This window comes from Parasteatoda tepidariorum, chromosome 4 (genome assembly GCF_982258835.1).
Source record: "Parasteatoda tepidariorum strain Cologne lab strain chromosome 4, Ptep-v5.0, whole genome shotgun sequence".
NCBI lineage: Eukaryota > Metazoa > Arthropoda > Arachnida > Araneae > Theridiidae > Parasteatoda > Parasteatoda tepidariorum.
The window spans coordinates 8,373,202-8,387,258 of NC_141758.1; the positions used below are offsets into that span (position 1 = coordinate 8,373,202).

The 14,057-nt window shown below is 29.6% G+C and overlaps 1 protein-coding gene across 2 annotated transcripts in view; it reads left to right on the forward strand.

The window, feature by feature from the left end:
* Positions 1-14,057, forward strand: part of LOC122270104 (calcitonin gene-related peptide type 1 receptor-like) — a 264,250-nt gene that overhangs the window by 126,742 nt on the left and 123,451 nt on the right. For both annotated transcript variants that reach the window (XM_087160598.1, XM_087160597.1), the window contains exons 4-5: positions 1,000-1,125; positions 11,523-11,617. In XM_087160598.1, the coding sequence (XP_087016724.1) occupies positions 1,000-1,125; positions 11,523-11,617 (221 nt within the window). The remainder of the gene's footprint in view (positions 1-999; positions 1,126-11,522; positions 11,618-14,057) is intronic.

Here is a 14,057-nt window from a genome sequence, read left to right on the forward strand (position 1 = left end):
CAATGCAATTTTCAATCTTTATTTTACCTCCCCTACAAATTTGTAATGTGTTTGTACCTTACATGTACCGGAATGACGAAACAACAAAACTGCATATACTTTGATGGTCTTGAAAACTTCAAGAAAGAACTTTTACCAGACAATGTGGGGGTGGAAAGTAAAGTTGTAAATGGGCATGTTTTTGGTGAAAATGGAATACATTAAAGAAGGACGAAAAGTTTTAACATACATATTATTTAAAAATTCACTACAAATATTTAAATGAGTGACCACAACATGCCATGCAGACTTCACATCGATGACAGAGATAATCCTGCCGACTGTGGAAAATTCTGGGTATAATTTATTCAACGCTTGCAGCTCTCTATTCATTGAAGCAGTGTCTTACTCCTGGAATATAGTCTGATAATCAAACAGTGATTCCCCCTCCCAACTTATTGACAGCTCTCTCGTGATTGCTGGGCAGCAATCTTGCCATTTCTTCAAGATAACCGTTTAAAGTCACTATGACTTCGAATACTGATGCTTCGAATACTGAAGACTGATCGTAAAGACACGGTTAACATTAGAACACCGAAGTCAATCGGTCTTCGTTAAACTGTTCTACCATAAAGTGCTCGACCTTGAGCGCAGGTGGCCGGGCTACCAAAACCAGGGAAGCAGTTTCCTCCGCAGAGGATCGAAATTGCGATGGCATGTCTTCGGATCATCCTCAGGGATGTTTCCCAGACCGTCGCCAACAGCCCATTGTGCGACTCTAGTGCGACCGCAAATAAAGTACATACCTACCTATCAATGAATTGCAGTTAAAGGCCGTGTTATGTGAGGTTTCCTCTACTCTAAGGAAATCATCCTTTCATGGCACGACCTTTGCTTTACGGCCCCATCATTTGCTGACAGTAGTTGGTTTTAAAAAATTCTATCACGCCTTACTTAAGTAATTTTGTTACGCTCTAAATACGTAATACAATGAAATGAGGGTATATTTTTATCTTTTAGATACCATCCTCTGCCCTCGTACTTGGGATGGTTGGCAGTGTTGGCCAGATACTCCAGCTGGTCAAGTGGTCCAAGGTCTATGTCAAGAGCATGTGTACTTCAGAAGTGAACCTCCTACTTGTCCCAGTAAGTGAACAACAAATAAATGGGTGCATATGTTGTAATGTAAGCAATAGTTTGAGTACTCTATAAATTGCAAAATTAACTATCAGGGAAAGGGATCTACAGTTTAATTTTTCCAACTTCAATTTTCACATTTATCTAAAAAAAGATAGTTTATGAATGTTAATACCAATGAAATGTTGAAAACGTTTATGAAAAGTTTATGAATGCTAAAACCGATGAAATGAGGATATGTTTATAAAAGCAATAGTTTATGAATGTTAACACCGATGAAATGTTAATAGGTTTATGAAATGTTTTTGAATGTTAATTTTGATGAAAGGATGATAGGTTTATGAAATGTTTAGGAATGTTAATACCGATGAAATATTGATAGGTTAATGAAATATTTGTGAATGTTAATACCGGTGAAATGCTTATAGGCTTATGAAACGTTTATAAATGTTAATACCGATGAAACGCTGATCTGTTAGGAAATGTTTAAAAACAAATTAAAAAATGTTGCAGTGGTGGGTGTAAAAATTTAATCAAGAGTAAATGTATGGGTCTCTAACTTCAGGCAAAGAAAGAACTTACCGGTGATTACTTCTAGCGCAATCCTTATCTACTTCTACATTTTCTTCATCATTTTCTTAATCATAAAGCGTGAGAACACTCGCCCCCGTTTGAGAATTGATAGAGAGTGACCCATACAAATAAATAATGACAGTATATATGAGATTAAGGTTGAAGAGCTTTTTATCGAAAAAAAACGAAAGAAGGAATCGATATTTTTTTTAACAAGACTGATAGGGCTGTAAGATAAAATTAGTAAAAAATATTAAAAAATGCTCAGTCAAAAACAAAGATGTGTGTGAACTTTTCCAGTTCTATATCTCATATATATATATATATATATATATATATATATATATATATATATATATATATATATATATATATATATATATATATATATATATATATATATATATATATATATATATATATATATATATATATATATATATATATATATATATATATATATATATATATATATATATATATATATATATATATATATATATATATATATATATATATATATATATATATATATATATATATATATATATATATATATATATATATATATATATATATATATATATATATATATATATATATATATATATATATATATATATATATATATGAGATTAAAGTTATAAGCACAACTTCCAATATTTTACATCTTCGCGATTTTTGTTAACTGTTTTATTATTGTACTTTTAAACCTAAACCGCGCATTAATTCCTGCCGGTAAGTTCGATTTCTTTTTACATTTTTCTTTTATTTCATGATTTTTTACAACATAAGGTTTTTTGCGATATCGACACATATAAAGAATAATTTTTATCTTAGGATAATTATTCTTTATTCAGAAATATCGCATTTATAACAATTAGATGTGTCTTGATAACGACTATTTGCTTTTACCATTCTTGTTTCTCTACCATTTAGTTTTTATATATATATATATATATATATATATATATATATATATATATATATATATATATATATATATATATATATATATATATATGTCTATTGCATATATTTGTCTACAGTCTTGTCCTACTACATGTATTTTACTATTCAAAATTAATTATTTCAGAGTTTTTTCTGAAACATTTCAAAGAAAAGAAATCGTTAACGGCAAACAAAACATTTTGATTTGTTAGTGTTTTAATACTTATCACGAAAAAAAAGGAGACGTTGAGCTACTGAAAAATACTTAAAGATTGAGATTTCAATCTGAATCTATTGGTAGAGTTTCTATCGAGACGGTAGATTTGTTTTTGAACAAAAATTAAATAGGGAGACGAAGCGAAAAAAAAAGAAGTTTAATATTAAAACATCAAAAGGTTGATTTTAGGCATGCACTTATCAATTTTACGTTTTTTTAGCCTTATATGTTTTTAATTTTAAAAAACACTTTGGCTAGACACATTTAATATGGCGGAACGTATTTAAAGATTCCGGTCCATTGAGTGAATTTTCCCCCTTGAGTTTGAAGTAATATACGTTTGATTTCCTTTTTTCTATTGCATGCATATTTCACGGATAAAATAATTTTTATGGTAAGATAGCAGTTCAAAAATTTAATGGAGACAGAGTTTTTTTTATCGACGAACGTGTTTAACTGATGAAAAAATCTTTTTATTATAAATCTATAATATAAAGTATAGTAATAAATAAATTATAATAATATGGATAAATTATGATAGTATAATTATAAATAAATCTTTAGTTATCTAATTCATGTAGAAAAAGATATTGACATCAATAAGTTGTAAAATATTATTTAAAGTTTGAATTTCGGAAATAAATTTTTCATATGTTCAGTACTTAGGAGGCTGGAAACATCAATATCGATGGACAATCTATTCCATAAAAAAGCCGGCACTATTGAAGAGAGTTGATATGTCATGCATGGACGAATTACGCTTAGTGTTTTTTTTCTTTTTCGTCGTACAATAGTTTTAAAAATATCGGAAATAATTAGGAATTTTTGTAAAAAGAAAAAAAATTGTCATATTCACAGTGCATAAAACTGGAATAGAATAAAGAAAACAAAATCTTTCATAGATATTATACATTTTATACATTAATTTTAAAACATTTAAGCAAAATGATTGCCTACAGCTGAATGCGTTGTAAGCATGGGGGTTAGTAAGGGACTCTTACTTTAAAATAATTACCATCAAAGCTTTGGTAATACCTTTGATACCTTTTTTGAGAATGTTTATAGTTTCTAATTACGATAATCTTGTATCAAAAGCAACGATTATAGTTGGGTGTAACAAAAACAAAGCGCAAGCTTCTAAAACATTTTACAAAAATCCCTTCTAAAATTGGTTTATTTTCCCATTTTAAAACCCGCCTATTAAAAAATTAATCTCTTCATTGGCTCCAATCACAAACTGGGCCCCAATAATTTGGCCAGGACAGCGGTTCAAAGTTTGGGCCCCTTAATGTTAATTTTACTTTTTGCATATCTCGAGAAATTCCAAAGCGAATTGAAAACCTTACGTTCACAACGATGCGTTTATTCAACAATAGTTCCATGCAAAAAATAACGTATAATAAATATTTGTCATTTTTTATTATTTTATTCAATATGAGTCTAAAGAATTTTGAATTTTAAGGTATATAATTTTTTGCATCATTTTATAAAATATATAATTTCAGATGATAAAATACAAAATTTGTGCAAAATTGGTTGAATAGTTCCTGAGAAATCGAATTATAAGCATCTGTCTTTTTTTAAATTCAATTTCTCAGGAACTATTCAACCGATTTTGCACAAATTTTGTATTTTATTACATTAAATAATGTTCTTTAAAACGATGTAAAAAATTGCAATTACATCTTACAATTCTTCATTTTTCCGACCGTAATTAAATAAAATAATAAAAAATAATAAATTATTATTGAAAGTTATTTTTTGCATTTAATTATCTTTAGATAATCGAATTTTAGAATTGTGAGCAAAAATTTTTCATTTCGCTTCAAATGTTCTCGAGATATAGCGAAATACGCGAAAAGTAACGTTAAAGGGTTCAAACTTCAGACAGCTTTCTTGACCAAACTATTGGGACCCTAGTTCTCACATCACGACCCCCCTATAACATTGGAGATCAGAAATCTGAATCCATTGAAAAAAAGGTATGTTTATTCAGAGAAAGTACTTTTTATATCTAAATTCGTAACTTAAAATATCATTTGCACTTACTAAATAGTATATTTGAGGTTACCCCTTTAAACCATTAAGAATGAGTTCTTGATTGTGAAAATCCGATCATTAGATCAAAAGTTATTCAGGGTGATCCGTTTTTTTTATATTTATTTCAAGCACTGTACCTATCAGGAAACAATAAGAAGGAAGAACTTACTGTATAAATATCTCCAATAAAGAAAGTATGGCTTATATTTTCAGTTCATATAAATACTATCTCTAAAATATGCGTTTGAACTCTTGAGACATTTGTACTTTTGAGATTAAATTATAAGAATGTTTAAAATGGCAGGTCAATTTTACTAAAATGTCTGAGTTTTTTCTTCACAAAATACGACAATGAAAATATACTTTTTGAGATCCAATAAAAACATAATTCTTTTGGCAACTAAGACATTTTTTTCGATTAAAATGAAATTAAAAATATTAATAGTTTCACATTACAAATGGATTACGAAAAAAGAGAAAATAATTTTCAGTAGTTCGCTTCATTTTCGTAAGATGTGGAAGGGATTTTCGGTTTATTTCGTAAGCAAGGCTGCCAACTTTCTACGCTTTTTGTAAAAATGTATTCCAGTGGTATTGGTAATCATTATGGTAATCCATAAATGATTTAAAATTTGATATGCCAAGTTACTTTCTTCCAGCTCTTTCGTGGTAAGGCTTTTAAAATGTTGGTTTAGCAAAATTCGGATCATTTTTAGTATGCAGTCCACTTTTACTTAAATCTTCCACATCGAGGCTTATCATGAACACGCAAACCAGTTTTTAAGAACATGTAAAATGAGGTTTAGGAAAAAAAATTGAGTTCCATCACTCGAAAATCTCTGATTTAAGGCTGAAATATTTATTTTTTTCAAAATAGAAGAAAATGTTTATAACTTTAACAAATTTTTCACAGTTTCCCTTTTTAAAATCAAATAATTTCTTATTGCGTTTCATTTTTTTGGATCAAAGATGATATAAACTTGAACATTCTTTCAACCCTCTAAGCAGTTTTAGGTTTCCTGTTTATATATACGTGATTTTCAACTGATGAAAAGAAAGGATAGAGATGTTTTTAAGTATTATTTTGTCAGTTTTGAAATTCTCTAAAGATTTGCAGGGAACGTAAAAAACTAATTTATAAATATTTCTAAACTTTAATCAAGGCATACTTTTATCTGAAATTTTTCCCCACTTTTTCTATCATTATTTCAAATAATGTTTATCAAACTATTTTCAGCGCATTTAAAAAATTCATTTGTGCTTTTTTGAAACTTATATCTGTTACAAAACAGTTTGATTAAAAACTCTCATTTATTATAAAAGTTGATTTATTTGAACTATGGTTATCATAATTGCATACATATTTTTTATCTGTTCGTGAAGAATATAAGTTGTATGAATAATTTAAAAAGGATTCATCATTTTTAATATTATACAGAAATATTTTTTTTTTGTATAAAATTTAAAATCGTCAGTCGTGAAAAATATTTTTAGAAGTTTTTCAAATGCATTTCTATCATACAGAACTATTATTTGCTTAGTAAGAATAAAGAAATGGTCGTAAAGAAATATATACATATATTTACTTGTTAGAGTTAATAAATAATATACTATATGGGGGTAGCAGGTTCGAAGCTCACCGAAACCTAGGCTAGTTCCTTATAATATCTTTCTCTAATTTCTGCTATCTGTCCCTTGTCCCACAGTCGACTGATCTTTAAGACACTACTCCCCGCTGATCACTGAAGTCAAGCATCACTGACTGTGGTCAATATGAGGGTGGATGACCACTTGGATCATTTTGAGAAGGGTCCGAGGGTTTGCATTATTGGTCTTCTTTAAACTGTTCTACCGTAAAGTGCTCGATGTCGTCAGGCTTCCAAAGCGGGAAAGCAATCCCCTCTGCAGAGGATCAAAATTGTGATGGCATGTTTTCAGATCATCACCAGGGATGTTTCGCACACCATCGCGAATAGCCAATTGTGCACCTCTAGTGCGTCGCAAATGAACTACAACAACAGCTATCTGTTAGAAAAATATAAAGTGGTCAGCTTTAGTAAAATGTCATTTTTATAATTAAAGTGGTACCAGAACTGTTCATATTACTGCTCAATACTTAAGTTTAGTGTATATTAATTTTTGCATTATTATACAAATTTGGCTTATAAATAAATGCATGGTATTATGGTGAAGCGAAGATATAGTTCATTCACTTGGCACTTGGCTCCACTTCCTCTGACTAAGAGTTCATTTCAGCGCGGAAGTAACAAGAGAAACGTCTTCGCTCTTGAAATTGAAACAATCCTTTAATGCGAGCGAAACGCAAATAGGGAATTCTTTTTCAATCACTTAATTCGCTTTATCATCTACTATTATACCTTTCGTTACTCTAGCTAATTAAACATATTGCAGCAAAATGTCTTAAAACGGACAAACTGTTCACTCAAAAGAAAGAAATATCATCAAATTTACGAAATATTTAACGTTAAAAAAATGCACATAAAGATTGCGAAATAAATATTTTTGTCATACGATCGCCAAATAGTAACCTTGTTCATGATTTTTCACATCCTTCTCCCAAAAATAACGAAATAGTATCGTCAGATACCACAGAATGAAGGCAAATTGTATGTATTTTTACAAAATTTAAAAAAATTTAATTTTTGAATGTTTTTAACACGTTGAATGCCACGCTAATTTTACATGGCTTGCCCGTCTGGTCAAAATGATTTTCTCAGTATGCGTTGCATATTTTGATTCGCAACAAAACAGTTAATTTTTGTAATCATTCGTGTAATCAAAATTTACTTGAATTATGTGTTTCTAATAATCTTGGCGTCACCGGTCAACGGTGACTCCTTGGCGCTACGAATAAACTCAGTGCCGGTCACCGGTGACCCCCGTGGAGCTACGAACAAAATCAGTGCCGGTCACCGGAACTGATTTTGTTCTCTTTCAACGTGTTAAAAACGTTAAAATCATATCCTGTGATAACCCCTTATAGGTAATTAAGTTTTAAAAATGGTTTAACATTTTAAAAAATTTCACGTAATTTACACTAGCAAAACAAATTTCCATACTTATAATTGAAATTAAAAATCGAAATTTTATCCGATTAAACTTCAATATTTTAAACTCTCGAAGAAACTAATTTCCAATTAATTAATAATACATTACCTTTGTTAAAACTTATTTTGATTAAAAGTTCATTGAATAATGTTTTATATATTTAAAAAAAAAGAAAGTATAATTAATTCAATTTTTTTTTATTTCTTAAAGTTTTTTTATTTTTATTCGTGTGGTGCATATTTATAGGGTATGCATCATATTTTAAAATTCAGCTTAGTTTTTTAGTTATAGAAAACGCGCATTTAAATTTTAATACCATACAGAAGATAATAGTATAACATCTTGTAAAATCATGAATATCTTTCCAGGTATTCGAGATTTTTCAAAGAAGAATTAAAGATATGTCAAAAAAAGCGAAAAATGAAATGAAAATTGAAAAAAAAATCTGCCGCACAAGAAAAAAAAATAATTTTACCTTTTTTAATCTTTCAGTTTTTTATTTTAAATTTACACCTGCTATGATAAGATTAAACAGATTTAATACTTCTAATAGTATTATTGATCTATTTTTTATTAAAATATTCTGAAGTGGTTTAAGAGAAAGTAAAAAAAGACAGCCTAAATAAAGAGGGAAAAAAACTTAAAATTTCGCCAAAAATTCGCTTATCTTACTCCGGAACTGAAATTCTTAAAAATATGTATTAATAATGAATAATTCTATATATAAGCATTATTTTTTATTTTAATTGCGTTTTTATTCGTTTATATTTACTTGGAAGATAGTTTGAAAAACATAAATTCTGGTTTTAGAATGAAATGAAATGGAATGATCCGGATTTATCTGATATTTTCAGGAAAAAAAAGCAAACTAAAAGTTAATTTATATTGTAAATGAAACAATCGTAAATCCAAAAGCGATAAATTGAATTACCAATGAAATGTATAAGGTCCAAAATTAACACATTTTTCTGTACAACCAAATGCAACACAGTAAACAACCATATTTTAAGTTTTTGAACTTCAAAATTCTCTCATTGATTTTTTTTTCCTATTGAAATAACAAGGAGAAGCAGATGGTAGAAATTTTCCTCTCATTTCACCCTCCAGTCACGTGGTTTCATTCTGGAGACAGAAATAATCGTACAGTGCTACAACATCTTACTTCTATATTTACTTGTTTACAATTGAAAAATTTTTCCATTCAAAAATCCTTTCAATGATGTCAATTGTGAATAAAAATATGCACTTAACATTTTTCCTGTTTTTATTTCTTATATGGTGCTATTATTGAGAGTGGAATAAATCCATTTCGAGCAAAAGAATCATTTATTTATTTATTTATTAGCTATCGTAATAATTATTGCATTCTAAACTTTAACCTTATTAGAGTGTTAAAAACATCAACCAAATTAATTAATTTTCGCCAATATTCATTCAAAGTCTGATTCTTAAATATCTCGTTCAATGAAAGAAGTGAAGATTTGAAAATATTCAAAATGGAAATGGAATTTGGTGAAAGTAAATTGGAATTTGATGAAAAAAGGTATTTTCTTCATAAAAATTCCGTTTTTACGTCAAAATAAGAATATTCCCTCACGGTTGTAGTTAACTGTCATGCATATTTTAGGACACTTCTTTAAAATATTGCCGTAGAAACTGAATGAACTACTGAATGAAAATCCGACAAACCATTCAAGATGTATAAGACTGATCCCTCTTTCTACCTCTGACAGAGATATAAATTTTCATGGCATTTTATGATAACTATATTAGTTTATTATCGTATGTTGTATAACATAAATATGGGTATTTATTTTTAGACGTCTGAATGGCAAAATTAGAAAAATATAATTAAAATTAATATGAATTACTAATACTTTTTTGTGATTGATACCAAACTAAGGTGAATAAAGAGACCCACAGAATTTCCTTCCACGTGATTTTGAATATCTATAAAGCGCTGGTTAATTTAAAAAATCTGTTTCTTCGCAAGTGCATGGCTGTTTGTGCCCCGGAAAAAGAGAAAAGACAAGAAATAAAACCGTTTCGTATTTAACTTTTTTTCGGAAAATATATAAAAAAAAGCTTCAAAGAAATTATAACGTCTGTACAAAACCTTTTCCTGCGATGGAAAATAACTTTTAACGAGTCTTGGTTTTTAAAAAATGTTTATTCATAGTGGAAAGATGCTAAAAAAGAAATGATTTCAGTACCTATTTTTTTCAGGGGTACAAATGGGAAAATTATCCTGACTTTTTTACTCTGATAATTTTTGGCTTATTGTAAACAACTCATCTGCTTTTAAGCTAATATGAAAAATTGCGAATAGCTTTGAATTTCCCTTAATGCACCTCACTATAATAAGCCTTGTCCTCAAACGGCAGTACAGTGATTCTGATAGAAATTTATAACAAGTTTATAACAACGTGAAGAAAACTAACAACAGCCTTACCATAATATCATTTGACATAGTAAAAGAGATAAAATGCTAGTTGCGATGAAACTTTTTTTGTTGTTGACAGAATTGTTTTCTAAACTTACATTTTATGGCTCTTCATTTCGCAAGAATAAATAATTCAGAGCGCTGTTATAATTCACATTCAATTCTAATTAGCCTAAACAACGTGAGGCTCATTGTCATAAACCCCTCACAACTTCAAGCTCATTGCAAGTGATTTGGAGTGGCTAAGTCAGCAATTCCCTATTTACCTGGAAATACATTGGTTGACCGAAAGGAGTCTGCCAGGATGATTCGAAGATGGTTTTTTCTACAATCCCTAGCCAAATTATTAGATTATTTTGTTTCGTTTAGGGACTCAATTCGTCCCCTGACTCAATTTTCTTCTTCATACACTAGCTTTCAATCTACTTGATATTTCGCAGTTTGAAAATATTTTAGCATTCACGAGGGAATTTACATCAGTTTTTTTACATGGTGAAAGATCGCCTTTTTTACCCATGATGATCCAGTTGATTATTTATACACTGTACACAAATTAAACGCAGTTTTATACTACGCAGTTATCTGCGTAGTATAAAACCTGGAAACAAATAAACAAAACTCTATTAAGCCTCAGAAACATGTCCGTAACTGACGAAACGCGAGAACGCCATTGAAAACGGTTTGTACTTGTTTACGTTAGTGTTGAAGTATCAGCAGCCTACAACTCAACTCTATAACAGTTATGTATTTTGATTTAGATATGTTGTTATTCGAATTTGTAATTAGGCTTCCAAAATTATTGTAAATATCGTAATATAAAGCGTTTTTATTTTATAAAATTCCATAGTATTTATTTCGAATCTTTCAACAGTTAGTGTATAGATTTGTTAACATTGTAATGCCATACGTTAAAAATAAATACAAATAGGAAAAAAATCTTCTGAATAAAAACCCATTGCATGTATGTCTAAATATAGAACATATAAACTCGTGCAAAACACGTAATTATTAAAAAAAACTACAGTGCTTCTAATAATTTGGCCACGGACTGTAATCAGCCTGATTAGTACTAAAAATGACGGCAGAGGTTGACAATTTGCTTTCTCTTTTCAGAGCATGCTTTTAAGCACTGCCTGGACAACGGTTCTTGGTATGTCAATGATCGGAATAAGGAATGGACAAACTACAGCAGCTGTGGAAGAATTGAGGTAAATGAGTTTAAATTTTATGCTGATTAGTAGGCTGACGTTCACCAACCTCAATGATTGTTTCGCAATAATTTCTGTTTCTTGGAATGAAACAGTTGAAATTATTCAACGAAAATTATATGTACTAAAAAAGAACATCCACTTCCAAATATTTCCCTTATTAAGATAAGTGAACATAAATCATTTTTCTAAGATCAAATTTTTTGAAGTAACATTTAAAATTAAAAGTATATTGTTATAACAAATTTGGTGAGTTCACATAATTGTCATTTAATATTTTTGATTTCCAAACGGACGGATGTATATTAAATACAATTTTTGCTTTCATCACTTTGTGCATGAAGCTCAAAGTTAAGTTCTAAATCATTTAATCCGAATCTCTTTATCCGCAATTCATAATCGCATATTAATGTAATCTGCAGCAAAAAATAATAATTGTAAAATGATGAATAAGGTCAGACACCTATTTAAATAACTTTACCTCAATATTTAACGTAGAAGTACATTATTCTTATAATAATAATAAAACAATCCTCCTAAACACTTAAATTATGCATCAGACAAAATCAAAAACGTAATACAGTCGAACTCGTTTATAACGAGCTCGGATTTAACGAGAACTCGGATTTACCGAGGGAAACGAGAATTTTTGGTTGGATCAATGTTTTGTCTAAGGAACAGAAGTCGCTTTTAACGAGCAAGACCCGGTTTCAGCGAGCAATATTTTTCTGTCTTGCAATCTTTTTTCTCATCTTTCTAGTCTTTCTGTCTTATCTTTTTTTCAAAATGATAAAGAAATGCGAATGAAGGGGGTTAGTAGTCATTAAATTAGGAAAAGTATTTAATTAAATTAATTAATGTAATTAAAGTAAGTAATTAAATAAATTTTAAGTAAACTCAATCATTTGACCTCCCAAGCCCCCCCCCCCATCTTCTAGTTGCACGCCTGTCTTAAGGACTAGCTTATTACGAGCACTCGGATTTAACGAGTACATGTTACTGTCCCTTTGTGCTCGTTATAAACGAGTTCGACTGTAATAACAATACGGGTAATTTTAACCTTTAAATTAGAGAAACAAAAACATTTATAGAACAACAATAACTGTATGACTTATATCAATTTCATGCTGATCACAGCCAAATCAATATGAAAATGAATGTAACAGAACTGTCATGTGATTTTAAAGCCAATCAAAATGTATTGACAACAACTGCGGCACCATCATGAGATTTTTGTATTTAGTATGATTTGGTTGATTTAATTAAATTTATGTTGCTATTATGCTTTAGCAAATTTCGACAAAGTTGGTTCTGTTTCACGTGACTTTTTACTTTTAGTTTTGATAATTTTTGTAGCCATGATTGCTGTATACTCACACTCTTCCTCTTATGAAGGATTAAAAAGAGTTATCTCTGAATTGAGATACGATCAACTGATGTTTTTTTTTAAGATTAAGTGCCACTCTTAAGAATACATTTGCCCGGTATTCCTTACACAGATATTTTTCAAAGGTTAAGTGCCACTGTTCGGTATACTTTTGCATGGTATACTTTACAGATATGTTTTATTAAGGTTAAGTGCCATTGTGCAGTATACATTTATCGCATATCCAGTAGACACTCGTTTTAATGGTTTGTTCATGTTGAATCATCAAGAATTTCCATAATAGTATCTCAGAAATAAAATGTCATAAAGCTCATTAACAACCATAATACCGATGTAAGAATTCGGACTGATTTATGACGGTTCAACATTAAAAAACCCAAATTGTTTTGATGGTATATTCTTGAAAACCATCAAGAATTCCCTTTTAACCATCATGAAAATGTGCAGTTGGAACCATCATGGATTGTCGGTCCATGAGAGTCAAACGTCTCTTGATGGTTAACCATCATAGTATTAAAGTAGCATTTTCCATCATACAGTTTGTTGGCATATCAAAAACAATGAACAGAAGCAATGAATGTAATGATGGATGATGGTGACCATCAAATGCTGTTGGACCATCATGAATCTCACTGAAACCAACATAAACCATCAAAATTTTTTGATTGGACCCTCAAGAATTTTGACTTGGGTAACACTTCTAAAAAATCCTGAGAAGTTACCTAAAAACATTTTAAATATTAAAGTTTGATAGGAAACTTGTGTTACTGGGATCTTGAAAACATTGTACAAACTGTTATAAATCGAGCATGCTATCAGCGAGCCCCACGCTATATTTGCTTATCTTGTGGAGTTGCACTTTCGTAATCTGGCAACTTCTATTTCTTGTATATTTGAGTTTACTTTTTTCTAATCGTTCTTTTTCCTTTTTATTTCTAAGTTCATATTAAATACTATTTTAAATAGCTGTCACCTTCATTTTGCTAATATTTACAACAGGTTATGGGCTATTAGCAACGTTTTACTGCGTGGATAGTTGTTTTTGACGACGTG